The sequence below is a fragment of the Denticeps clupeoides genome, chromosome 2 (genome assembly GCF_900700375.1).
Source record: "Denticeps clupeoides chromosome 2, fDenClu1.1, whole genome shotgun sequence".
Taxonomy (NCBI): domain Eukaryota; kingdom Metazoa; phylum Chordata; class Actinopteri; order Clupeiformes; family Denticipitidae; genus Denticeps; species Denticeps clupeoides.
The window spans coordinates 4,197,507-4,225,183 of record NC_041708.1 but is presented as its reverse complement, the minus strand read 5'-3'; the positions used below and the strand labels follow the sequence as shown (position 1 = coordinate 4,225,183).

The window sequence follows — 27,677 nt, the reverse complement described above, 5'->3', positions numbered from 1 at the left end:
GTGTTCTCTTTGTTTCAGTGTGGTTCTCCCTGGATATGGAGGCAATCTGCGATCATTTCCATTTACACTCGGTAGGGAATGTAACAGTCCCAGAGGCCACTGTGGCAGCGGATTATGACTCCTTTTGGAGATAATTATTGTTTTAACGCTACTGCGAGCCTACAATATGGAGAAACGTGTCATTTATATGATTTGGCAGCACCGTGAACAGATCGAGATAAAACGGGGGAATATTGCTGCATTCTCCGTTGTATCACGATAATGATAGTCCTCTTCCCCTCTTCTCTTCTGTCGCTTCTAAACATAGCTCTGCGACGCCGAGCTGCATATTTCACAGACAGCGCGGCGCAGGGGAGGCGTGCAGATGTTCTGTGGGCTAACGACGTACATGAACACATCTGTAAAAAACATGGGAGGGGGGAAATATCACGACGCTTGCATTTAATTTTCACGTTGCCGTCACGCCCTCACATCATCCGCCACTCTCGCCGCTCGTTCGGTTGGCGCTGACGTCACGCGTGCACCTGTGCGCCGGCCCCGCCCACTGAGCGGTGACGTCACGCCGCTCTCGCGTGGCGCCGCGCAAGATTCGGGGGACGAGGCACCGGGCGCGCGCGGCGGAATCAAAGTTTTCGGTGGCGGCGCGCGTGCGCGCGGCAGCGGAGACACGAGACGCATCGAGATTATAATATATATATATATATATATATTATATATATATATAGAAAGAGAGAGAGCGAAGAAATCAGCGCGCTTGTTAATTTTTAATACGTTTTTTTTTTTGCGTGACGAAACTGGATAGTGGGTTTATTATTATTTTTTTGAATATTCGCCAGCTCGAGACTGCTGCCGTAATCGGATTTATAGAAAGCCAGACGGCAAGTCGCGCACCCTGACTCCCGAGAGTTTAAAAATCGATATTTATTCATACACACTCACACACATTTTTTTTTTCTTCCAATTGCTGAGGGAATACGTTCGGTGACCGAATTTGTTTGTTGGTGGGGCGGAGGAGTTGAGAATGACGGAAAACAACGAGAAGGAGAACGAGCCGCAGAACCGGGACCTGCAGCGGTCCACGGTCCCGGCGCAGCCGGAATCGAAGGTGAGCATCGCCGCTGGAGGAGTGTCTCTGTCTCCGTGCATTGGTTATGCATTTGACGTTAAGAGTGTATTTAGATAGATAGATAGATAGATAGATAGATAGATAGATAGATAGATAGATAGATAGATAGATAGATAGATAGATAGATAGATAGATAGATAGATTGATTTAGACGTGTCTCACAGACGAGGTCTTTTTTAATTATAGGCTAGTTACATTTACAGCATTTACCAGACGCCCTTATCCAGAGAGACTTACAATCAGTAGTTACAGGGACAGTCCCCCCCAGGAGACACTCAGGGTTAAGTGTCTTGCTCAGGGACACAATGGTAGTAAGTGGGATTTCTGGTTAATAGGCACCCACCCTAATTAGTAATATTAAAAAAATATTAATATGGAAAAATGTAATTTTAATCGCAGTAGCCAAGGGCCTGTGGTACACTGAAGTGGCGGTTATTGAAAAAGTGTAATTAACACCGTGAAGCGTGCAGCGAGGGCAGTAAAAAAAAACCAAAGGTCTTGTAATGAATCATCCACACAGCAGTGAATCACTCTCTGCTGCTGCTGACTCTTTAATGTCACCGTGCGGTGTCATGAATAACAACACAAAAAAAAACACTTTTGTGGGGTTGGTGTGTTGCTTTTGGGGGGGGGGGGGGGGGACCGCCTAGTTTCTCATCCACACACAATTTAAACCATGAAAGCCCCCAGGACGAACACACTCCTCTGGATGGTCGTGTAGTTCAATGAGCTGAGATCTGAAATCTGTGTGCTCAGAGGGACCAGAGATGTGTCCAGATGTCTTCTCCAGGGACCCAGCGCTGTTCTGGCCAGTGTGTCCAGTGTGGTTCTGGTACTTAGCAGCTAGGACACCAGAACCAAGTATTTATTTGTGAATGGCACATGTGAGTGAGTGCCAAAAAGTCTGTGCAACAAAAAGATCAGCAGCCATGGAAATGTGAAAATATATAAATATGTTGCGGTAAACTTCTGGTGTCCTGCAGGATGATCTTGGACTTCTACCCCTTTGTACACCCGTGGGGCAAATTGAACGTAGAGGTACAGCAACATACTTTATATACTGATATTGCACGTTGTACTGGTATAATATTAGCTCCTGTATTATTCTGTTTTAAAAAATTATATATTTTTACTATAATTTACTTTAATGCAGTTGATACTGAAGGGTCTTCTGCCGCCATCGCAAACCTGATAGATAAACCTGACCCCGTGCCGTTCGCAGCCGACCTAAAAGCTTCAGATGAGCGAATGCTGAATAATGTAAATGTAATTAGTTCTCATGTCGGGATCACGGATCAGCACTTTCGCAGATGAAAAACGGCAGAATATTAACTTCATTTCCCAGAGGTATTAAATCAGTGCGTGGGTTCGAACGATACTCCAGCTGCTGGGCAGGATGGATGGTCCCCGTCCGGTGGGTTAACAGTTGCTTTCTTTGACCTGGAGCTGGACTGAAACTCACGCCGGTGATGTTCGGTGTGTGTGTGTGTGTGTGTGTGTGTGTGTTTGTGTGTGTTGTTCGCCTGGAGATTTGATGGGGATCTAACAGGTGGAGGGTGTTTTTTTGGGGGGGTTCTGCAGTGGTTATAGCTCGGTTTTGCTGGCATCGGCGTACCCGCCTCTGTTTTGCCTGTAATTCAGACTGTTGTCAGAGGAATGCGTGCGCGCGTGTGTGTGTGTGTGTGTGTGTGTGTGCGAGAGAAAGACAATCTCAGTCCTCTCCTCACGTCAGAGGAAGCTTGACCATGACCTATCAGTTTTAAGAAAGGAAGTCTTTTCATATTTACCTTTCTTACGTGTGTGTGTTTGATGGGATTGTCCGTGTGTGTACGTGTGTAAGTGTGCGGACTAATGAATACTCATTCTGTGCGTGCAGCCGTGGACCTTGGATGCGACTCATGTCAGAGTTATTAATGAGACTCGCCGCCCGCGTCTTTGCGAATTCTGCCTCGTTTCACTCTGCATGAGCGCTTATGCGGAGAAACGCACACAGACACATACACACACACGGGAGTACAGACGCAGGGACCTTGAGCTCTAGAAAAGCATGATGTGTGCTGTGTTGAAAGAGAAAGATACACACACGTTCACATCAGCTCTCCTTGCCTTTACCCCGCAGTGGGCTGCTGGTTTACATCCCTCCAGCTGTGACCAACTGAACATTACCCAAGGATGATAGCAGTGTGTGTGTGTGTGTGTTTGTGTGTGTGTTTTATTGAAATATCTTGTTTAGTTTCAGGATCCATACAAAAATATGTACACATGAAATAATAAATAAATAACCCGGACGTTTGCCTTTGGTTTAGGGCGATAGTTATTTACAAGTGTAGGTGTGTGAGTGTATGAGATAACACACCTCGGTACACAGACGTCCTGGAAGTGAAATCTGTGCTGTAATCATTAATTTATCTGCATCTCCAGGGCTATTTTTGGCTCCCCACTCATCTTCAAACAGCCCCTGAACAAGGCCATGTTGTCTGCACGTGCACATTCACACACACACACACACACACGGCTCTACCTGTCTGTCCGTCCACATTTCTGTCAGACTTTGATAAAGTGGTCTAGAAGTGTTGCGCAGATATTTTTAGTTTCTCCTCAACTTCCTGTCATAACCCCTCCTCCCTTGTGTCTGTTTTCAGGGTTTATTAGTTCCGTTTGGCTCTGTAAATAGCAGCAGGTTGCTTCAGCATGAGGCAGACAGAAAGACTCCTCATCTGCTGCATCAGACATTATATAAAATAACGGGAAGAATTTTCCCCGACGTAATCCGTTCCTTTCCATGCCGTGTCTTCGTCTTCACCAGGTTAGCAGTTACGCCGCCACTCTTGGTAGCGTAACTCCAGCACCTTGGACAGCTCCCCCTCCATTATTCAGTAGCTACATGGTCTGAAGACATGGAATCAGTGTCTTCAGCGATGGGAAGCGTTGGGGAAGTGTGCCTGTCACCGCTCAGCAGTGAGAGCCTGGTCTGGGTTCTACACTCCGTTATGTTCTGACTTGGATTGCGTTTCAGATGCCTTGAGAGCACAACAAGTTAGAATCCTTGAAGTATAAGAAGGTGACTGTGCTAAAATAGATGAAAAAACATTCAGTTGTTCCCCCATCAGAATGCTTGAATTAAACTGCTGACAGCCTGCATGTTGATGTTGGTAGTGGGCGTGGTCACGTTTGGAACGGCCACTGACATAACATGAGTAGAAGGGGTATTAGAAGTGTAGAGAACGGACAAGAAAGGGAGGCGATGGACGCTGCGCTACACCTGGGGGTGTGTCCAGATTGTGGAAGGAGGGTGTGTGGGAGCTGTCAATCATGCCTACAGGCTCCTCCCCATTTTAAACTTTGTTTATAAAAACATCATTAAAGTTCATCTTCTGGGCGTCAGGAATAATTAACACCAAAAATCTGGGCTGGGTGGTTCAGTTCAATGTTAGTTCCATGAAACAGATAACAAGCAAACAGACACTTCTTTGTTTTTTTTCCTGTAAATCCTGAAGATATAAATGCTGTGACGTATGTCAAATACTTGGTGATTCATCTCAGTACTGGTTAAAACACAGGCCCATTAGGTGAACTGGTACCAGTGTTACTCCTGCCTTACTCCTGTAGATTGTAGGGTGGTAGTCGCCTAGTGGGTAACACACTCGCCTATGAACCAGAGGACCCAGGTTTTAAAAAATGGACCAAAAAAATGATCGCAAGGGTTAAAACAAAACCAGTGTTCAGAAACACTCAGGTAGGCCATGAGCTGATCAAGGTGGCGCGGCTGGTACAAACCTGTATGGTTCAGGAGGAGAAGAGTTTCATGTAGCACATGTTTTGCCCCTGGGAACTGATCTCTGTGTTCTCACAGTGCATCTGGACACAGACTCTCACACACGTCAGTAACAATACAAATGTTCAGACACTGCTAGGACATTTTTAGGTTTTCTAGCTCACAGATGGCAAAGGTACGCACACACACACTCTTGCCTCGGTTCATTTCCACTATTGAGACTATGCAATCGCATTATAATATTATATCCAAAATAGAGTCATAATCCACTGTCACAGTGGACGCTGGGACTATTGTATTGCAGGTCACCATTGTCTGCTTGTGTCAAAGTGATGTGGGCACTAGAGGTGGAGGGGGGTTCATTTGGAATAAATGAGTCTGCATCTGCCGAGGAAAATAAAACCCTCACAGCACCGCGTTGCTGGTCATGTGACCGTGACAGGTTGTTTACTCGTCACTTCTCTGTTTTTTTTTTCAGCTGCAGAAGCTGAAGCGCTCGCTCTCCTTCAAGACCATAATGAGGAGCAAGAGTGTTGACAACTTCTTCCAGCGGACTAACTTCGAAGTTCGTCCGCCGCCAGACCTCATTGCCGAGCACCCTCCCACTGTGCAGGAACCCCCCTCCCCACCGCCCTTCCAGGAGTGTCATGTGACGTCTGACCATTCACCCTCGTTGTCGCCGTCCCTCAGCCCAAACCCCTCCCTGGCCTCCCGTTCGCCATCCCTGAGCCCATCGCCATCTCTGTCCTCCAAGGCTCCGCCCCCTCAGAAACTGCACTGTTTCATGGAGCACGCGTTCCGTCGACCGACCCCCTGTCAGCAGTGCAAGCACACCATCGCAGGTAACGTACACACCACTTTCTATAGAGTTACCATAAACTTGCTCATAAACGTTTTGTCAGTCTCTGGTCTCTGGGTGCCTGTTGGTCTCTCCCTAGGGAACTCTAAACAGGGGCTGCGCTGTAAGCTGTGTAAGGTTGCGGCGCATCTGTGGTGCTCATCGGAACTCTCTCAACAGCCCTGCAACGGCAAGGTGAGTCTGCACTGAAGCAGCCCACACTCTGCCTTAATCATGCCCACACATGCCTGACTCCACCTTTAACACACCCATACACTGCAGCTAACTCCACAGTAACCAAATATTCACCTTAACCACACTAATGTATCTTCACTGACTCTGCCTTAACCACGCCCACTCACTGCAGCTAACTTCACAACAACATCACCACCTAAACCACACTAACTTGTCTTCACTGACTCCACCTTAACCACACCCACTCACTGCAGCTAACTTAACAACAACATGACCACCTTAACCACATTTACTCGTCTTCACTGACTCCGCCTTAACCACATCCACTCACTGCAGCTAACTCCACAACAACAACATGACCACCTTAACCACGCTAACTCATCTTCACTGACTCCGCCTTAACCACACCCACTCACTGCAGCTAACTTAACAACAACATGACCACCTTAACCACATTTACTCGTCTTCACTGACTCCACATTAAACACACCCACTCACTGCAGCTAACTCCACAGTAACCAAATATTCACCTTAACCACACTAATGTATCTTCACTGACTCCGCCTTAACCACACCCACTCACTGCAGCTAACTTCACAACAACATCACCACCTAAACCACACTAACTTGTCTTCACTGACTCCACCTTAACCACACCCACTCACTGCAGCTAACTTAACAACAACATGACCACCTTAACCACATTTACTCGTCTTCACTGACTCCACATTAAACACACCCACTCACTGCAGCTAACTCCACAGTAACCAAATACCGACCTTAACCACACTAACTCATCTTCACTGACTCCACCTTAACCAATCCCATACACTGCGCTAACTCCACAACAACAACATGACCACCTTAACCACACTAACTCATCTTCACTGACTCCGCCTTAACCACGCCCACACACTGCAGCTAACTCCACAACATCACCACCTTAACCACGCTAACTCATCTTCACTGACTCCGCCTTAACCACGCCCACACACTGCAGCTAACTCCACAACATGACCACCTTAACCACACTAACTCATCTTCACTGACTCCGCCTTAACCACGCCCACACACTGCAGCTAACTCCACAACATCACCACCTTAACCACGCTAACTCATCTTCACTGACTCCGCCTTAACCACGCCCACACACTGCAGCTAACTCCACAACATCACCACCTTAACCACGCTAACTCATCTTCACTGACTCTGCCTTAACCACGGCCACTCACTGCAGCTAACTCCACAACATCACCACCTTAACCATGCTAACTCATCTTCACTGACTCCGCCTTAACCACGCCCACACACTGCAGCTAACTCCACAACATCACCACCTTAACCACGCTAACTCATCTTCACTGACTCTGCCTTAACCACGGCCACTCACTGCAGCTAACTCCACAACAACAACATGACCACCTTAACCACGCTAACTCATCTTCACTGACTCCGCCTTAACCACGCCCACACACTGCAGCTAACTCCACAACATCACCACCTTAACCACACTAACTCATCTTCACTGACTTCGCCTTAACCACATCCACTCACTGCAGCTAACTCCACAACAACAACATGACCACCTTAACCACACTAACTCATCTTCACTGACTCCGCCTTAACCACGCCCACACACTGCAGCTAACTCCACAACATCACCACCTTGACCATGCTAACTCATCTTCACTGACTTCGCCTTAACCACACCCACTCACTGCAGCTAACTCCACAACAACATGACCACCTTAACCATGCTAACTCATCTTCACTGACTCCGCCTTAACCACACCCACTCACTGCAGCTAACTCCACAACAACATGACCACCTTAACCACACTAACTCATCTTCATTGACTCCGCCTTAACCACGCCCACACACTGCAGCTAACTCCACAACATCACCACCTTAACCTCACAAACTCATGTTCACTGACTCCACTTTAACCACACCCACACACTGCAGCTAACTAAAAAAAAAACCATTCCTATTCTTACCGCATGCTGTTTGGTGAACAGCAAGTGTCACCAGTTAATTAAAACATGTTATTTAAAGCTTGTGAGCAGGATTAGTACAATGTACAACTCAGATCGTCTCTGTAAAAGGCAGCTTCACAAATCCCTTTTGAAGTTGGAATTCTGATGCTGGAAGTGTGAACGCATACAGGTCACATGATCCTCTGTTGTGCTGAATGATGGCATACGTGGGTGTGTTTGTGTGTGCGTGTTAAAGACCTCATTTGCGTGTGTCAAGACTTTTAATGCATGTGTTCAGAATCAAAACGCTGACCGTATTTATGCACATGCTTGAGTTGAGACGCCCATAGCCACACATGCATATGCATATTCAGCACTCTGTTAATAATGCAACTACAAGAGCGAGGAGTGCTGGGGAGTGACTGTGGTTTTAAAAAACAGTCCGATTTCCGTTGGGAGACCGTGCTCAACATCGCTCATCTTAGACAGCGCCAGTCCTGGAAGGGCTGGAATGATGCAGTGTGGGTAATGGTGATGTAATTATGTTCAACTGCACAAACTGGGTCAGCTGTCTTCAAAAAAAAAAAAAGAAGAAGAGGAACGCTCCAGCCACTTAAAAAACAGAAAGGAGGATGTTAAGCAAGAGAGGGAATTAGGTAGGGATTCATGGTGACAGAGAGAGAGCGAGAGAGAGATGCAAAACGAACGAGCGAGACGGATGGTTTTACCAAGGAGCCCCTCTCTTTTTTTTTACCCCCCCTCCCATCACTCTCTTTTGTCTTCTCCTCACTTTCTGAATCCGCTGCTTTTCTCCCTCGTCACAAGCCTGCTGGAAAATCAATATCGCTGCGACCAGCCACTGGAGTTAATACAGTGTGAAATTCCTGGTGCTCCTCATGGGTACGACAGTCCATAGTAAACACACACACACACACACACACACACAGATGCAGAGACTGGGTTTGGTGCTGTTTCCTGATAAAAATGTGTGGTACTGAAATTGCATATGATATGACGATAATGATATTCCTCAAACACCCTGCACACCCTTGTGTTTGGCTTTTTGTGCCCTTTTGCTCAGTAGATTTGTTATTAATAAGTCACACAACAAGCATTCCAAATTAGCATTTTTTTGCACATACAAATTAGCACTTATATGCAGAATAACAACAGTCCGGGTGTGTAAATTAGACATGCAAATGAGCACGCTCATCTTTTTATGGCCAGTTTGGCTCAAAAAGCTGACGGCCAGCGAAGCGCTCGTAATTGCATCATTTACGTTCGCGCTGAAAATGAAAAATGCACAGCTCACGTAAAGTTGTGGTTAAAGATCATCCGGGCTCTGCAGGGGAGCGCGGTAAATTGGATTGCGCGGCGCATTTTTGCTGACGGCCGAACGGCGTCGAAAATCCACGTTGCCGCAGTGTGCCGGGTAAATTAATAGGGAACCTTTTTGGCAGAGTGCAGCAATTTTTAAATGTCAGATGGCTTGCAGTAAAGAAAATAAATTAGGTACTGAACCAGCAATGTTGACCGGATGAGATGAGCCTTTCTATCAAGCCACGTCTTAACCTTTGGCCAGAGTTACACTCAGTGAACTCACCATGGGGTGGTAGTAGCCTAGTGGGTAACACACTCGCCTATGAACCAGAAGACCCAGGTTCAAATCCCACTTACTACCATTGCGTCCCTGAGCAAGACACTTAATCCTAAATTGCTCCTGGGGTACTGTCCCTTGTAACCACTGATTGTAAGTCGCTCTGGATAAGGGCGTCTGATGAATGCCGTAAATTTCATGTAACCATCTGCATTAATAACATGCAGGTACTTTAGCAATTGGACTTTAGCCACTTGAGATTCGTTTGGAATGAATCGTTTTTCTCTTGCACCATCAAACCATCAAACAATCCTTCCCCGGACCAAACTTGATTGTAAAATTGACCAAAACAGTCTAACATCAGCATGCAATATCAGTGCGACACAAGAAAAGAACAGATGGCCCTGTGCTAAAGCACCGTCCCCACACACTGCTCCCCGGGCGCCTCACCAAGGGTGATGGTTAAAAGCAGAGGACACAATCTCTCTGTGTTCACCTGCAGTGTTTCACACTGACGGTCACTACACTTTCACTTTTTCACTTTCACATGTAATTAATGATGAATTTGTATAAAACATTCATAGTAGTTCTATGAATGCCTATTGAGGTCGGGTTTTGGGTTTAAACCTCTATGCTAGAAACCTCCGGTGGTGTAGTAAACGTGTCGTAAACACTCCTGAACATGCTGACATGGCGGAATTGCTCCCCAGGTTGGGACTTCAGATAACTGCATTCCTGACTAAGTGACTAATTTTACGGCTCCACTGATATTAAACCACAGTTTAAATGCTAATGCTTTTTCATGAAGGTAATTTTGACAAACTCTTGATTCATCTTCTGAAATTAAAAAGCTAATCTCTATTGGCAGCAGCTGGTCACATGACATTGGCATTGTAAACAATGTAATAAGCCAAAATGATATTTAATGAGCTCCTCAAAAATGTCATTACCACGAGATATTGTCACTGCCGGTGTTCATCAAACAGCAGGATGAAAGTAACTGTGGTACAGTGAATAATTATTGGTTTCCAGTCACATGGGTGAATGAGCCCACAGTTACACCCATGCACCTCGGTTCCTTCTCAATGTGGATTGATTATGGGGCTCCTCTGGGTGCTCCAGTTTTCTCTCACAGTCCAAAGATGAGCAGCTTATGTGAGCCGCTAGCTTTAAATAGACTGTGATGGACTGGCGCCCGGGTTAAGGGCCGTACCTGCCTTCCAGCTTCCTTGTGACCCGGACCTGGATAACTGGCTTTGGAATGTGGGTGATGGATGAAGGGATGAATGGGTCGATGGATGGATGGGACGGAGGTCTGCCGACAGCTGCAGTCTGTGCAGTGTGATCAGAAGGGCTGACCGGTGATTTTTCTGACACGCGTGGGTGACGAAAGGGGGGTGGGACAGACAAGACAAGTGCTGCAGGACAGGTGAGCTGGAGCGTCTGGACATGATGCAGAGCCACTGCCTGAGGGACAAAGACAAAAAAAAAACAAAAAAACACACACACACACACGTTGTTTCATAACAGCCCACCTTCCATCCTCCTTAAAACTGTCCCCACAGCAGGAAGTTCCCTAAAATAGAATTCCAGTTTATGCACAATTTACGTCAAAGCAGCTCAAATCACAATGACATGGTGACACGGCTATTTATAAACAGCCCTGATCCCTTATTATTCTTCTCCTTCCCTTTTTCTTTTTTTTTCACGCTCCATCTCTCCCTCCACCCGGCAGACTGGAGCCTTCAAACGGAACTTCAGCTCTCCGCTGCTCACTAACGACCTGCTCGGGGTCGTCAAGGAAGCTTCGCCCTCGAGAGGTGAGCGTCCCCAAACCTGCGTTCTTCCACCTGTCATTCGTCACTCCCTCCGTCCCTCATTTTCTTTACGGGAAGATAATAGGGCCGATCCATAGTTGCCATCATGCCACTGGCACTCTGTCTGCACATAGATACCTAGCAGTGTGAACCTTCCATTTTTTTCACATTTGAATTACGATTAAAATTAATATGTGAAAAGCACATATTAACTGATGGAAACATAAACACAATTTAAAAGTTTTCTAGATGGATTCATTTTGAAATCAATTATTTTCAACCTCTCTACATCTCTGATGCCTCATGGGTGTGTGTTTTGGAGGATGCATCCTCCTCTATTGCAGCCCCACCAGGCGCAGATACACCTCAAGATGGAAAATAAACAGTGCATGACTAAACTCATGCAGTGTTCTCCTGATCACACGCAAAGGAACACACACGCTCCAGTGTCAGAGTTAGTGAACGCAGGACAGTTAGTGAACACAGGACACAGGAAACTTCAAAGAAACACACAGAAAAGGGTGTGGTTTTTGTGTGTGTGTGTTCGTGGGTTAACAGATCAGGACAAGCTGGATATAGACCCGGTATACGAGGCACTGCGTTACGGGACGTCACTTGCGCAAATGAGCCGATCCAGCTTTGGCAGCATTTCAGAATCCCCTGGGCACAAGGTAAGGCTGGCATCACACACTACAAAACGAAATCAAATAAGCACATACTCTCTAATGTGTACACTCTATAGTAATGTGGGTACTTCTTGTTCCCCCAGTGATATTAAGCTTGTCGTTCTTTTCAAGATCAGTATGCATTTGAAGTCCAACTAAATTTGGAGACATATGTAAAGCGTTTATTTCATATTTGCATTCTGCAAAATGAGGGTAAAAATCTTCGGCTCTGGCAGTTTGAAGTTGTGTGACATCTGGATTTATACTGAATAATGAAAGCATATTTTTGTGATTACTGACATTTACTTTCATGTAATTGTATTTTTTTAACTAAAAATGTTCATAATGTCTTTCATTCCCATTCAGTTGTGTGTGCTGTTGAAATGTTTACGCATGTAGGATAGCGATGACTATTATGGATGTGGTACAATTGACCTTTGAACTTCAGTTGTGTACAGTATACCATTACTTTTGAGTTTCATTTTTCCCATTTTGTTAACTTTTGTTAAAATGAAAGATTTTGGACCAGGTTAATGTATAGTATGTGTATGTTGTTTTTTTATGAGGAACTTTGGCTGTCCTTGGTGCTGATTGGTTAGATCCTCTACAGGGGGAGATGCAGGGTGGGGAGGAGAGGCTGGAGAGCCAGATCATCAAAGAGGAGGAGACCAGTCCTGAAAAACCAGCACCCTCCACTCCAGCCAGCGAGAAGTCAGAACCGGAGGACAGGGTAAAAGTGTGGAGAAAAAAAAATAAAAAAGTTATTAATGTTTTTTTAGAAACAAAGTCTGCATTTAAAATGCTGACTGCATTACATTATATGTTCAAAAAAACATTATATATTTATGCATTGTTAAAAATATTTTTGGTTACTGAAATGTTTTCTAATAATCTATGAAAAAAAATGAAAATAAAAACAAGAAAAAATAGGCACAAGAATCAAGCAACATTATCTACCAATAAGGTGAGAAAAGTTTAAAAACTAGATGAATTTTTAGACACATACAAATCTAGTCAAGTTATATAATCCTAAATAAAAAAGACTTTTTGCCCTGTTAACATTTCATTTTTTGCATACTCATGTGTGATGAGCTCATTCAACCCTTCATTTTAAACTTTTCCCTTAACTCCCTCGCTCCTCCCTTAGTACTTAATCTCTCCTTTGCCCACTAATGGGTTTCCCTAATCCCCCCTCAAACCCCCTCTCCTTCATCTTCCTTTTCCTCTCTCCCTCTGATGTGCACATCAGTCCTGTCTGCCTTCCTGTTTTATCCCTCCATCATTCCTCCTCTTCCTTGTCCTTCTAATTTTTCAAGGTCTGTTCTGCAGTGCGATCTGACTCTTGCCATCTCTGTCTGTCCCCAGACCCCCCGGCGGATGGAGGTTCATTCTTTACACACATACGTGGCCCTTTACAAGTTTCTCCCTCAGGAGAAGGATGACCTGGAGTTACAGTAAGATAAGATTCCTTCTTTTGTGTGTGTGTGTGTGTGTGTGTGTGTGTGCTGACCGCGCCTCATTGCCGGCATCATTCCACTGCAGTGGAGGCACTCGTTGCCACAGAGAGTGAGAATCCTGCAGAATTCACAGAGGAGAGTCGAAGTCAGCAGAACGTGTCTCTGCAGCACAGGGGGTGAAACCGAGCTGGAGGGGTCATTGACCAATGTCTCAGGGTGTCGCTTACGCTTGAGCAGAGCACCCAAACTTTTTGGAGAAATGGGTGGCATAGAGGCCGCTTGCGCTGCCGTTCTCTGGTATGAAATGGTGACCAGCAGATTAAAAAAGAAAAAGAGCGAGAGAGAGAGAGAGAGATATAGAAACAGTGTGAATGGTGCGGTACTGGCCTCTCAGCCCATCTGGTGTGACAGTAGCGGGGGGCAGGGCTGTCCTTTTGGATATTATAAAAATTACAGACAGCTGCATTAAACATTATACAACACAATACTGCATAATGCATAATTCAGCACACCAACCAACAAAACTGCGCATTGGAGATCAGGATGGAGCCTTGTCTTTTGTCAGTTTCTGGATATTAATCAAATAAAGAGATGCATTTTAGACACAGATTACGTTCTGTCTTAGTATATTATTATGGTAACAGTATGTTCATGTGCTTGATAGCAGCAGGATCTCGTTATGGACACTGAAAATACCAGTTTTTGATGTGAAAGCTCATTAGAATTTTTGTTAATGGGATGCCTCAAAACTTTTGCACAGCATTGTACTACTCACGAAATTTTAACATCAGCTAATTTAATACATTAATTAATTAATAATTAAATACTGTTTAATAATCCTAATTGTAATAATTTTAATGCCTTTCTAGTTTTAATTGTATGTATTCAACTTAAGTGTCCTTTATGTGTAAAGCTGACCTGGCTCCTGAGTCCAAGAATTGCATTACAGGTAACACAGTTGCACTGTTATCTGTGTATGTCAATAAACCTAAACGCGAACTAGGCAGATTAATGCACACCTCAGGACCCCTGGTTTGCCATAGAACAAAGATGAACAGAATGCAGCCGGCTGAGTTATCACAGGAATAAGAGGCGGGTGGCAGGGCGACTGCGTCCCCGTGTATTTATTTGCAGCTCAGATCGTCAGCTTTTTTAATTGCTTGCAGCTGGCAGAGCTGCAGAACTTGTGTCGAGTCACTCTTGTTTGGAGCATGCCCTCCCTAATGAAGATGGTCTGAATGCACCGTTGTGTGGTGAACCTTTTTTCAACTGTGTAGTTACCGCAGTAATTATTCAGTGCCATAGTTAAGGCAACGAATGCAAATGCAGCCTTCCCCTGTGAACACTGAGTACAAATATTTTGTTGCGCTGTTTAGTGGGGCTCACTACTTAATGTGATGCAATAAAAAGGAGCTTGAACCACACAAAATGAAATGCAACAGTATGCTTTTTTATTCTCACTGGGGAAGAATTACTTTAAAGACTTGTACTAAGAAAGTGAAAGTTCTTGCTATTTTGCAATTGCATTGTAAAAATGCCAAAAGAATAGTTTTTAAAAAAGTGAAATCAGGTATTTGAATTGAATTAATGAATATTAGAGGAAAGGAGTCTGTGTTGATGAGGCTTTACTGTGGTTTTCACTCACAGGCCTGGCGACAGAATACAGGTGATGGACGACTCCAATGAGGACTGGTGGAAGGTGCGTTTTTTACATGCTTCTGTCCCAGTTCACTTCACTACAAAAAAGGCGAGGTAGACCTGTCATATACATTGCATTTACATTTACAACATTTATCAGACGCCCTTATCCAGAGCGACTTAAAATCAGTAGTTACAGGGACAGTCCGTCCCTGGAGACACTCAGGGTTAAGTGTCTTGCTCAGGGACACAATGGTAGTAGGTTGGATTTGAAGCGCCTTTGTGTTTCCCTGAGTTCAGGTCCGCCAGCGGATTTTAGAAGTTAGTAAAGGCTTCAGCTTTAATGCCGCGTTGCCAGGCGGAGTGTCTGCGCTGCTGCAGCTGGGAGCTGCAGTCAATGAAAAATTAATGAGCTTTTCCCTAACTAATACAGAAAGGGTTTCATACAAATACAAGATCAGCACACACACACACACACACACACACATTTGTTTCATGTGAGAACACGCTTACACATGCACACACAGGTACAAGTGTATAGCTAAATGAACCAATGGGAGACCGGCATCTGTCTGTGTGTAGGGAAAGAGTAAAGAGAGAGTCGGCTACTTCCCCGCCAACTTCGTCCAGAGAGTCCGTCCCGGAGAGAGAGTGTGGAGGGCCACACAAGGTTTCCACGGCAACAGAGAGAAAGGTCAAATGGCCGTGAAAGAGTCTCAGGTGAGCTGACGTGCAAGACGCCACTTCACACATTAATAACCCCACAACCCACTTACAGTACACATACACACTCTTATAGTTCACGTGCACGCAAGCAAGCACACGGAGGACAGCTTTTTACACCACATTAATGTTTTGAAGTGACATTTCTGAGGTGTTAAATAAACCGTAGCTGCCTATATTACGCAGATTGTTTGTAAAATGTCCCTGTCACCACCTCCACTACTACTCATGTGCACAGTATATCACATTTTTTAGGACACTTTTTCATACATAACCTAATTTTTTTTCATCAGCTTCCACAGAAGTGAAGCCAAAAAAATATATATATATATATATATATATATATATATTATAACTATTATTTTCACAGCAAATTAATATAAATATAATATCGAAGTGCGTTGTAGTACAGTTATGGTAGAAGTAGAAAAATCACACTTCCTTTCCTCAACACAAGAATCAAAATTTCAATAATGATTTTTGGCTAACAGGAACAAAAATTAAATTACAAATCAATTAACGCGGACTTACATAGTCCCCTGTTATGATTGTCTGCTCTGGTTTTTTAAGTCTTGAGGAATGATGACGGACCAGAAATTGACGTGAAAATCTGTTCCAGGTGTGTGTAGGTAAGGAGGATGAGGTTGACGGGTTTCTGAAGGTCACCAGTGGAAAAAAGAGAGGTCTGGTCCCTTCCACATACCTGCAGGAGATATGAAGCTCTCCCCACGCCCCCTGCAGGCCACGGCTGGAGTCGATTCTGAGCCTAACCTCACCTTGCCCCGCCCGCACCCACACGCACTTGTACACACTTCACCTGTGGGCTCCACGTGAGGCCGGCCACGCCTCCTGCTCTAACGCCCGTAACTGTGCCGCACTCGGGGATTAACCAGGATGGACCCAGCCAACCTGGGTCCTGGGTCCTAGGAGAGACTGTAGCAAACCTCTGTAGCGATGTACGGCAATCGCTACGGCTCACATGGCTACACATTAACACCCGACTGAAGTGTTTGTGTGTATTGTTTTATTATTTTTTCGTTTTTTTTTTACTGGGTGGGTGATTGTGGTGTGAAAGAAGGGTGCCGTTTACCACCCTGTGGCGTAGCTTCCCCTTTTGCCCTCCATGTTTTGTCTTTTTCTTATCTACTGCTCTGAATTCAGGAAACCATAAACAATAATCACTGCACTGCACCACAATGTACCACAACACTTCTTTCCTGTAAAACTGTATCACGAGCACAGAGCACGGCCAGGCCCCGTTGCACACCCGTCACTGGTTCCAGCCAATCAGTGCCCTCCGCCGGAGGTCCGCGACCTCAAAAATGAAAACTGTGTACCAAAGATCACCTGTTTCTGCAGCTGAGTAGTCGGAAGCGGGTGGCGTCAGTGATGAAGATCCATGTGACGTCCATGTGATTTCTCCTGTCCTGTGTCTCTGTGTTCTGCAACAAAATCATTTACAACTGTACCTTTCGATTTTTCATTCAATTTTAAATTCAAATGTAATTGTTCATTGTAAATTAAATTAATATAAAGAAGCAGTTACACCAGTTCATTTTTAACTTCTTTGATTGCTCGGTCTGTATGCGGAAATAGATTTGTGACCTTTTTTTTCATTGTGATGTTTAGCTGCACGTATGTATATATATGTGTATATATATATATATATATCGATCCTCTGTCAATAACTCAGCAATAATACGGTATGTTTCACCCCTGTGTGCTTACTTCTAAATAGACATACAAGGGGGGAAAGAAGTATTTGATATTCTGACGATTTTTCACGTACAGAGAATGGAGAGATCTGTACACCTCAGGTACACCTCAACTGTGAGAGACAGTATTTGACAGAAAATTTTAATTTTATGTTTGGTACAGAAATGTTAGATTATTATTAAAAATGTATATTATAATTAATATTTGGTACAGAGGTCAGATGTTTCCTGTAGTTCACACATGGTTCCATACATTTTCTATTGAGTTCAGGTATGGAGACTGGCTAGGCCACTCCAGGATCTTGAATAGCTCCAGTTGCCCTGGCTGTGTGTGTTGGGACATTGTCATGCTGGAAGACCCAGCCATAAGCCATCTTCATTGCTCCTACTAAGGGAAGGAATTTGTTGGCCGAAGTCTTGCGAAACATGGTGCCATCCATCCTCTGCTTAATATGCTGAAGTCGTCCTGCCCCCTTGGCATAAAAGTCCCCCCATGATGTTTCCACCCCCATCCTTCATGGTTCTACTCATCCTTCTTCTGCCTCCAAACATGGCCAGTGGAGTTCATATCAAACAGTTCTATTTTAGTCTCATCTGACCATATGACCTTTTCCCATGCCTCCTCTGGATCAACCAGATGATCTTTAGAAAGCTTCAGATATTCCTAGCTTGAGCAGGATGCAATGATTTTAGTCCATGATGACATAGTGTGTTACTAATGGTAACCTTTGTTACTGTGGTCCCAGCTCTCTTCAGGTCATTCACCAGGTCCTCCCATGATCCTTCACTGTTCTTATGCTCACTGACTCTCCCCAAGGTGCGATCTTGCATGGAGCCCCAGTTTGAGGGAGATTCCCGGTAGCTGTAGCTTCTCGCCAAGCTCTTTATCTGTTGTCCTGTAGCTCATCCCAGTTTTGTGCAGGTCTACAATCCCTGGTGTCTTTGGACAGCTGTTTGGTCTTGCCCATAGTGGAGAGGTTGAAGTCTGATTGATTGAGTGTGTGGACACTGGACAGGTGTCTTTTATACAGGTTACAAGTACAAACTGGTGTAATGAATACAGGAAATGAGTGGAGGATAGGAAGGCTTCTTAATGGTTGGTAGGTGATCAAAGTTGCATTGAAATGCATCCTCTGCTTTGGCTGTGCAGGGGAAAATAGAATAGAATAAAAGATGAAAACGGCTAGTAAAAAAGAGAGCAAGCAAAAATGCAAGCAAATGTTTATGTTAAAGAAGGACAAGACATGGACATCACTAAGTAGTGGCTATAGATACTACTAAAGTGCATTGTGGATATATTGTGCAATGACCAGTGTAGCAGTAGCAGACTGCAGTGTAGTCATGCAATAAAATGTAAAAACAATTTTTAAAACGATTCTGTCTCTCACGTTTGAGGTGTACCTACGATGAAAATGACAGATATCTCCATTATTTGTAAGTGGGAAAAAATCGGCAGAGTATCAGATACTTTTTTTCTCCGCTGTACAGACAGACAATCACGTATTTTTGCTCTGAGCTGCTGAGACTGTGGTGTTCCAGGCCTGCACAGCAGAACCTCGGATAAGAAGCCATCATACCTCTCAGTGACTAAAACCAGGCATTCGTTCATGTGTGTTTCGTGTGGGTTACGGGTAAAATAATGTAGCCATTAAGACTTAGAGTGCAAGTCAAGTCTCTGCGCCTCTGCCTGCTGAATGGGGCGGGGCCCTCGGGAGAATGTACGGTGAAGCTGTAGTAAAAGTGACTGATCACAGGCGATGGCGGTGAGGTGAATAATTCAGCCTTGAACCCTTCAGTGGGCCAAGCGCGGTGAGATAATATACCGGCTGTGGGTGCTGAATATGAAAAGGATGGGTAGGGTGGGGTTCGCGGAGAAGGTTACGCAACGTGCCGACAGCTTCTTTCTGAAAGAGCCGTGTAGTTCCGCGTCGAAATGACATTTTGTTTTTCGAAAGGTCATGTGTCACTTCCCTCTGTCAAGAGTCTTGCCTGTGTCTGATTGTCTTGTTTTCTGTAGCAAGCGGGCATGTGAACACACCCAACCACCTTTTAAATAAAGAACCATGAGTGCACTGGAGTGGTCTGTGCGTCTTTTTTATGTTTAAAATAGTTTGGAAGTATTGAACCCTTCGAGATCTCGGTGTCATTTGTCTATCCTTGGGACGTGACTCCGGCCTTGTGTCCCTGGTGGAAATGATGTTCAAAGGACGCCACAGTAGCTCAGAGATAGAGACCAGACCCGTTCTCCTTCAGTTCTCCTTGTGCTCCCATGGATCTTTTCATGGCAATCTGGGACCAAGCTGTTTCCAACTGTTGTGTCCAGAGTGATTTCATGCAGCCCTGATGAACTGTAATTAAGCAATTAGTTCTTAATTAAAAAAATAGGGAGAGAATTAAGTGGTGGGAAGGGCAAGGGAGTGAAAGGGATTGCAAGGATTGGATGCATTCTGGGAGTCTGAATGATGGGATTGGATCCTGACTAGATCAGATAGTAGAGAATTGAACTGGAGGGTGCTAGTAGGGTGGTAGTTTCCTAGTGGGTAACACACTCACCTATGAACCAGAAGACCCAGTTTCAAATCCCACTTACTAGCATTGTGTCCCTGGGCAAGACACTTAACCCTAAATTGCTCCGGGGGGGACTGTCCCTGTAACTACTGATTGTAAGTCGCTCTGGATAAATCCTGTAAATGAAAATGTAAATGGAGGGATGGGAATGGATCTTATGGATTGAGATGGAATAGGATAGGGTGGGGGCCAGAAGGATTAGGTGCCACCAGGTCGGGCCAGGAAGACGAGATGGGATCGAACTGTGGGGCAGAAGGAAGACGGGAGTGGGATCGAAGCTCCAACTCCAGCTCCAGCTGCTCATTCTCAGATCCAATTACAGCAACACAGAAGGCTGGTTTCATACTAGCATGCGAAATACGGGAACGTTTCAGATGCAAAGTCTGTGCTTTTTCAGATGCTCCATTCTAATGGAAATCCGCGCTTGCTTGCCTTTGTGGCAGATTCTCTGCCTCAGTTCATTTCCATACAACAAACATGAAAAGCGAGGGCGGGATGTCTGCCAGGAGCTTCTCTTTGTGTGTGAGTGTCTGTTGGCACATCATCAAGACAGTCGTGACCCTCTAAGTGAATGTTAATCACTTTTGGATTTAGCGAGAAGCTCTACGCCGGGCATATTTTTAATTTTTTTTGTTACTGATGTGTGACACTTTGACTTCAGCAGTGACAGATTTACTCAACAAATGTCAAACAAAAGCATGATGAGATTTAGATAAAGAAACAACACACACACATTTACACAGACACACAGGTTTTGCAGAAGGCTCTGGCTTAGGCCCAGGCGTCTTGATGGTGAAAGGGGATAATTTATGTTGAGACAGAGGAAACCAAATCAATGCTGTGCTATAAAAAGCATCACTGCAATGCGCCCCAACCAGCAGCTGTGATGAATATTTACCCCGAAAATGGGAATTAATTGTAGGTGGTGGGTGGTGGGGTGGGGTTGATAATGCTAAAAATGGCTCAGGAAGAGACAGGTTGCAGGCTCGTCCAGAAAATAATGACACCTACATGCACATACACACCTGAAATCTCTCCGTAACATCTGTTATTACAGTGTTATCATAAAGGGCCACCATGTTGTATACTCCGCCCAGGTTACATAACCCACATAAGACACACCGCACACACTGCAGGCCAGAAATCAACCTCCACGCCGAACCTGTCCTTCCGGAGGAGACTTGTCAGGCAGATTCTGCTGCGTTCCTCTCCAACCTTGGAAAAGTCAAGGACTATCTACCGCGCTCTGACATGCTTACGAAATAGCGCTGTGACAGCACTGTCTCCAGAAAAAAAAAACACACACAGACAGTGCTTATCATGTACAAGTGAAATCCATTTGCAGCTTTTATATTTACATTGTATTGTATTGTGACGCCTGCCTTTAGTCACACATGAATGTTTTAGGTTTAGGAGTGTGTGTATGGGAAATTTTCTCCATTCTTCCAGAGGAGCACTGATGTTGATTTTGATCTGTATGGGCCTTGCTTTGTGCTCTGGCATTCAGTAATGCTGGAAAAGTAAAACTTTTGACACTCGCACTTGTGCCCAGTCCATCGGCCAGTAACCATATGCACGCAAAAATGAAAGACTGATGGATACAATATAGGATAGAATTAGAGGAATCCAAGATTAAACTACCCCTCTGCGACCAAGTGAGTGAAATCTCAGTTCCGCGTTTGGCACATTAATTCATTTTGCACCAATAGCTGCATGCAGCGGACACGTGATAAACAACAGATACATTTACCAAAATTATGTAATCCTCTCTATTATTCGACACAGTTTACCTTTTCATCCTTGATTTTTCATCAAGAGAATCTTATTATTAACAGTTGAAACTGGAATTGGATATGATTTTGTAATTAAAGTGTAAAAAATAAATTATAAAATGATTTAGAGAATAAACATTGTAAAATTACACAAATTCCAACCCCCACTTACTACCATTATGTCCCTCAACAAGACACTTCCCCAGGAGGACTGTCCCTGTATAAGGGCATCTCATAAATTATGAGAATGAAGTCTAATATGCTTAATCATCAACATGGCAAGCACTGAAGAAATGTAACTGAGGTTCTGTTTCAGGAAGTAAAGAAAAGGTTCATCTGCTTTCATTTCAGGATGTAAGACACCCAGACAAAATTCCGAAAGAGTGAAGAGTCTCATAATGCTCTGCAATTATTGTCTTTTCTGAAATACCGTAACATCTCAAGTGCATCTTTTCAGGATTTGATATATTTAACTCCTTTCCATATAGCATCTCTGTAATAAACTAATAATCTATAGAAAAAGTCTTGTTCCCCTGCGGGCTGGAATCTGGGTTCTGGAACCTTCTTCCTGCCTTGTTTTGCTCTCACGTCTTCCGCCTTTGGTCACACATGCATTAAAATTCAATAAGGTTCAAAAAAAGACATTTGAAAGCCGAGAGGGAGAATCCATTAAGTCCCACAGATAGGGAATTTATATAAGGACAACACAGCCCAGAATTCGCCATCAGAATTTATTCATTATTCAGCTGTTTTAAGGCCAAGGAGCCTTTTCCTTTCACTTTAGACCCCATGCTGCTCTACGTGTGGATTTGCGCCCAACTGGGAATTCCATAACCTGTCAAGCTCCTAAAAGTTTAAAAAGTCTCCACAACACCCTTGAATAAAACACATTAAAAGAACGCCTGTGATATGAGCACAGAAAGGGGTGAGGGACACTGATGACCAAACTGCTGTCACACACACCTGACCTCCAGGAAGTGCCAGATAGGAACTGCATCGTCGGGCATCTTGTGGGTTTTTTTGCAGAGGTGACTCTCTTGGTCAGCAGTGAAAAGCATGAAAGTTGCTAATATCCTGCTGACCAGGGCAGGACGTCTTATATAAACCCACGTACACACACTCGGGGTTAGGCCATATACATTAACAGCCTCTTACCCTCAGTCCTGGACATTCTGTTAGAAACCTCCACATATCTTGGGAGTAAAAAAAAATATATTATTCTTGAATCATATGAAGGAAATATTACACAACGAGAAACACACATCACATATCATCATCTCATTATGATTTTATGGCTGCATAAAAATACATTTTTAACGCTTTTCACCCCTAAAATGTCAGGGCTGTGACAATGGCCTGACAGCCACAGCTCAGACTGTTAGCATGCCAAAATCATAATCGTTAGCCTGCCAGAAAGGAAATATTTTAGATTTTGATTCCTTAATGGGTGACTTTAGCCAAATTACAGAGACAGAGAGCATGATGCTGTTCCCTTCTATATTTAATCTCTGACCTCTCGGTGACCCCTCTTTCAGCTGATAATAATGAGAGTCTCTACTGATGCCTGATGCATGAATGTGAAATCAAACGATGTCATTGGAGCTCTGGTGTCTCTGATATCATTCAAACCCATCAGTGAACTCTGATCAGGTTACATAAATCCTCCCCGATCGATGCCGCAGACTGTACACCCAACACCACCTTTGCCGGAATACTAACACACCCCTGCCTCTCTTTATTAGTAGGGCAGCCAGTGTGTTTGCAAACCCCGGCACAACAGTGATTCAGTCAGCGGGAGTTATTTTTACACAGAGTAATAGCGTGAGGGAGCGATAGCAGGCCGGCAGAATGCGGGAGACGGAGGGAGGGTATGGTAATGCAGACCTGAAGTTTTGTTTGCCTTGCCTGAGAAAGTCAGTGAGGACACTGGAAAAGCATTTTGGGAGGAGAGTGAAAAGTGAAAAAGGAAAAAAAAATTCAGACAGTGGGAACAGGGGCTTCTCTATATAATATAAAATAAACTTTTTCATTATTTAATTAAGAGGTTCAATCACAGCTTCCTGTCAGTATCTATTTACCAGACCTCAGGATTTACAATTTTTAATGAAAAAGGCAAAGGTGTCCTCTGCATTTAACCCATGACAGGCACCCGGGGTACAGAATGTGGGGACGGTACTTTGCTCAGTGGCACCTTGAACTGGCAACCTTCCGATTACCTTACGGTCAACCTTCCCGTCTGTTTCCATCAGAATGTGGCAATGGAGGTTAAATGGATCGGTCCTTCAGGCTGATCCAGACCCTGATGGTTGCCCTACGCAAACCTATGAGTTATTGAACACCAGCTAATGAGAAGCTAGATTATCCATGAGTCATAATGACCAATAACCTGGTCTGGCCCAGTTGTCAACAATAAACCAGTCCTATGTACATGTGGACATGCCAAAATGCAGAGCAAAGTATCTCATGGCTAGGATGAAAAAGACCTGAAGCAAGCAGGACACAAAAATCTTAACTTGCACCACCACCCTAAACATCATAATTATTGTTTCAGCTTTTGAAGAAGAATGAAATGAAGAATTGTGTTTTTTTTTTAGAACATGGATCTCACTTGCTTGCAGTTTCGTAGTATCCTACTGTGTAAAACAGTCGCCAATGAACCAGAAGCCCACGAAGTCCCAGGTTCAAACCCCACTTATTACCATTGTGTCCCTGAGCAAGACACTTAACCCTGAGTGTCTCCAGGGGGACTGTGCCAGTAACTACTGATTGTAAGGCGATTTGGATAAGAGAAGACACTCTAAATGTCATAAATGTATATTAGTGATGGGAAGTTTGGCTCTTTTGGCTCCCAAAACGGCTCTTAATTTATTATCATCCATAGCCTCATATTTTATCATTACTTGGCAAATATGAATGGCCCAAAAAATTCACAGCATTAATATTTTCCAAGTAATTGTAAAAAACGAGGCTACTTCCCACCCCAGTGTAAATGTCATGTAAGTATAATTTGTCTGAGGCTTCAGTATGTGACTTGGGTCATGACCTCCTGAAAAGCAGCCAGCGTGAAAGCTCTCAGAAGGCTCTCCGCTTTTGCTTGGTCCTGCTGCCGGTGTTATATGTTAATAAGCCTGATTGTTTTTTTTTTTGGCTGGTGGTGGGGAGGAAGGTGTGTATCCACTGTGAGATCTGACGGTTAACCCGCTTCATCTGATTCCTGAGCCGTGACTGAGCTCCGCTAATCCCATCTCTGATCTTGATAAGAAAGAGGGGAGGAAATTATCTCCCAGTCATCTCCCTCGCCGCTGCTTCCTCGCTTGTCTCTTTCATTCTGGAGACCTCGGTGTGTAAAACACACACACACACACACACACATGCGCACGCTGTGTGTGCTCGGCAAGAGACGATAAAGATTGCTGAGAGGAGAGCAATGAGGCTGGATGAAGAGGAGAGATGGAGCGATCAGAGGTGTGCAGGGACTGACAGGGGCAGATGGAAGGATGAGAGACTGTCCTCCGTCTGCTTCCTTCTCCTCTTCGGGGATTAAAGGTGCATGCCAAAGTGTATTGAAGAATTAAAGGCCCACATAAACCCTATGGCTTTACACGACCCCAGAGTCTATCCCCAAAGTGTAAACTCACACACACACACACACACACACACACACACACACCTAGTTCTGTCATAAGCCACAATTCCTTGTCTTCCTTTCAACTGCATCCAATCCAATTAGCGCAGATTAGCTTCAACTCCAGGAAATCGAATTCATTTATTAAGTACTGAACTGAAGACTCCTTTTTCACCTGAGAACATCCCCCACGTCACACCCATGGTGACCCCAGGTCAATTCATTGCTGTACGGTAGTATAATAGTACAGACATCAATAAACTTGGCCATCAACATGTCCTGAGGGTGAACCTGTGAACCCCAATCTAACAGATACGATCAAGATATGTAACCTCGCGTTGGAGCAGAGGTGGTGTCTCACCCAACAAAACCTCAAACGCTAGCAAACGACTAAATTACAATTAAATATGGACGTTCATTCCAAGCATTCGTGTTAAACAGTACACGAGAGGGCAGCGACAACAACAAACATGGCGACGGTGGCGGGGGGCATACGTTAAGCCATCCCCACCTGTACGGCTTTTCCATACAGAACCAACATCGCGTCTTATCACTCTGCGGAAAGTCCATGAGTGGTCACAGTGCCTCGGTTCTCCAGCCAGCCTGCAGTAACAGACCGTAGCTGACAGTTAGCATGGACATGTCCACTCACCCGTCCATGAGACCAATCGATCCATCCCGCCCGAGGGACCGTAAAGACACACGCCTAGAATGTACACACGTTTCGAACATCAAATGCTTGGATCTATAGCGGGTTACACGTGGATGCTGAGCTGACTGATACGTTATGTCCATTGAAAAATATTTATATCCAGACGATAAAGATTTGTACCAAAACAGACCTCCTGAAAAATGTCCCTGGGGTCCTCACTTTTGTCAAACCGTGTAATCAAAATGTCACCACTTGTGGTATTTACGCTCTCTGCGCCCTGATGCGGACAGCTACAAGGCTGCGTGTTGGAGGCGGAATGACAGCTCCCTGGGGTGTTTTACCGCATCGCTCTCGCATCCACGCCGGCCTCGGGAGCACAGAGTGCAAACAAATCAGCCCACCATGAAATCCCGGCCAGCACCCATCTGCCATGACTTCAGAGGAGAAGTCACTTCGAAAGCTCATATTTCTCCTGAATGGAGTTTAGTAAATTTACTGTTATGGGAAGGACAAATATTTCCTATAAATGATCTAACGGCAACTATCTGTGATTTGAAAGCCTGGATTCAGAGCGTTAGGGTCACATTAAGGACAAATTAGTCAAAGAAAATATAAATTATAGAGAACATGGTGAAAAAGATTTTAGTAATTTCATGAGGCAGTGGCACAGTACTGACACAGTAATGGCTTTTTTAGCTATCAAATATTTTTTTGCAACAGCTTAAGTGGCGTTTGTGTCAGTGAAGACGTTCCACGGTGAGCCCGCAGCCACAGGATAAGCGTTCCACAGACGGGGTAAACTTCACTCGACCTCTGCCTACTTCCGGGTGAAATCATGCCATTTGCCAAGGCAAGCTAAGATTCCCCCTGAGAACTCGGTGAGACATAATGTGATAGAGAGACAGGAAGCGCTATTATATGTCCTCAGTGCTGTGCCCGCCGTCCACCGGCCAGACAGCGGGCGGCGGCTCTTGTTTGAGGAGGACAGAGATATGGCCCCTGTGGTAGAGGTCGGCCAGAGCGTTATCTCTGTGCCCCAGACACCAGCCTTATTGTACTTGCTTTAAATACACACTCTTCTTGCACACACACACACACAGTAACATCAGCGAACCCACGACCCCGTGAGAGGAGACACGTCTGCCCACAGATGAAACGTAAATTCGCCCATGACAAGTAATCCAGGTGTCCAAGGCATGATGGGAAATAACCATGACTTCCGCCCACTCAGTCATGTTCAATTAACCGTTTTCCCGTGTAGTGACCCTGTGTGATTAGGTGCGGAGACTCCCGTGGTCCAGAGCTCTCACTGCCATCCACTTTGACATTTACATTTACTTATCCAGAGCGACTTACTACGTGCTTCCATGTTACCATCAATGAAGTGATCAATTCTGGTTCACTAGGACCCCCAACTATGAATAAAGTCTTTTTATTCACTCTGTTGTAGATTCTGTACACAAGTTCGACAATAAGAAAGTTACAAGTTAATCTAAATATTCTTTAAAGAGGAAGGTCTTGAGCTGTCGTTTGAAGG

The 27,677-nt window shown here is 44.6% G+C and overlaps 1 protein-coding gene across 2 annotated transcripts; it reads left to right on the top strand.

The window, feature by feature from the left end:
• The first annotated feature begins 793 nt into the window (after positions 1–793).
• Positions 794–19,595, top strand: LOC114784965 (SH3 and cysteine-rich domain-containing protein 2-like). 2 transcript variants are annotated; one of them, XM_028970879.1, is made up of 10 exons: positions 794–1,105; positions 5,380–5,743; positions 5,840–5,934; positions 11,244–11,328; positions 11,884–11,996; positions 12,601–12,720; positions 13,356–13,444; positions 15,095–15,146; positions 15,668–15,805; positions 16,428–19,595. In XM_028970879.1, the coding sequence occupies exons 1-10, from the start codon at positions 1,022–1,024 to the stop codon at positions 16,524–16,526; spliced, it is 1,239 nt and encodes a 412-aa protein (XP_028826712.1). In that variant the 5' UTR covers positions 794–1,021; the 3' UTR covers positions 16,527–19,595. The 2 variants fall into 2 exon arrangements, with proteins under 2 accessions (XP_028826712.1, XP_028826711.1); XM_028970878.1 differs by having other exon boundaries at positions 5,380–5,934.
• Positions 19,596–27,677: the final 8,082 nt, after the last annotated feature.

Bases quoted from the DNA above. Each gene is read 5' to 3' on its own strand.
- LOC114784965 (XM_028970878.1), top strand. From the start codon at position 1,022: ATGACGGAAAACAACGAGAAGGAGAACGAGCCGCAGAACCGGGACCTG. The intron at 1,106-5,379 runs GTGAGCATCGCC...TTTTTTTTTCAG, and splicing joins CGGCGCAGCCGGAATCGAAG to CTGCAGAAGCTGAAGCGCTC. The intron at 5,935-11,243 runs GTGAGTCTGCAC...TCCACCCGGCAG, and splicing joins AACAGCCCTGCAACGGCAAG to ACTGGAGCCTTCAAACGGAA.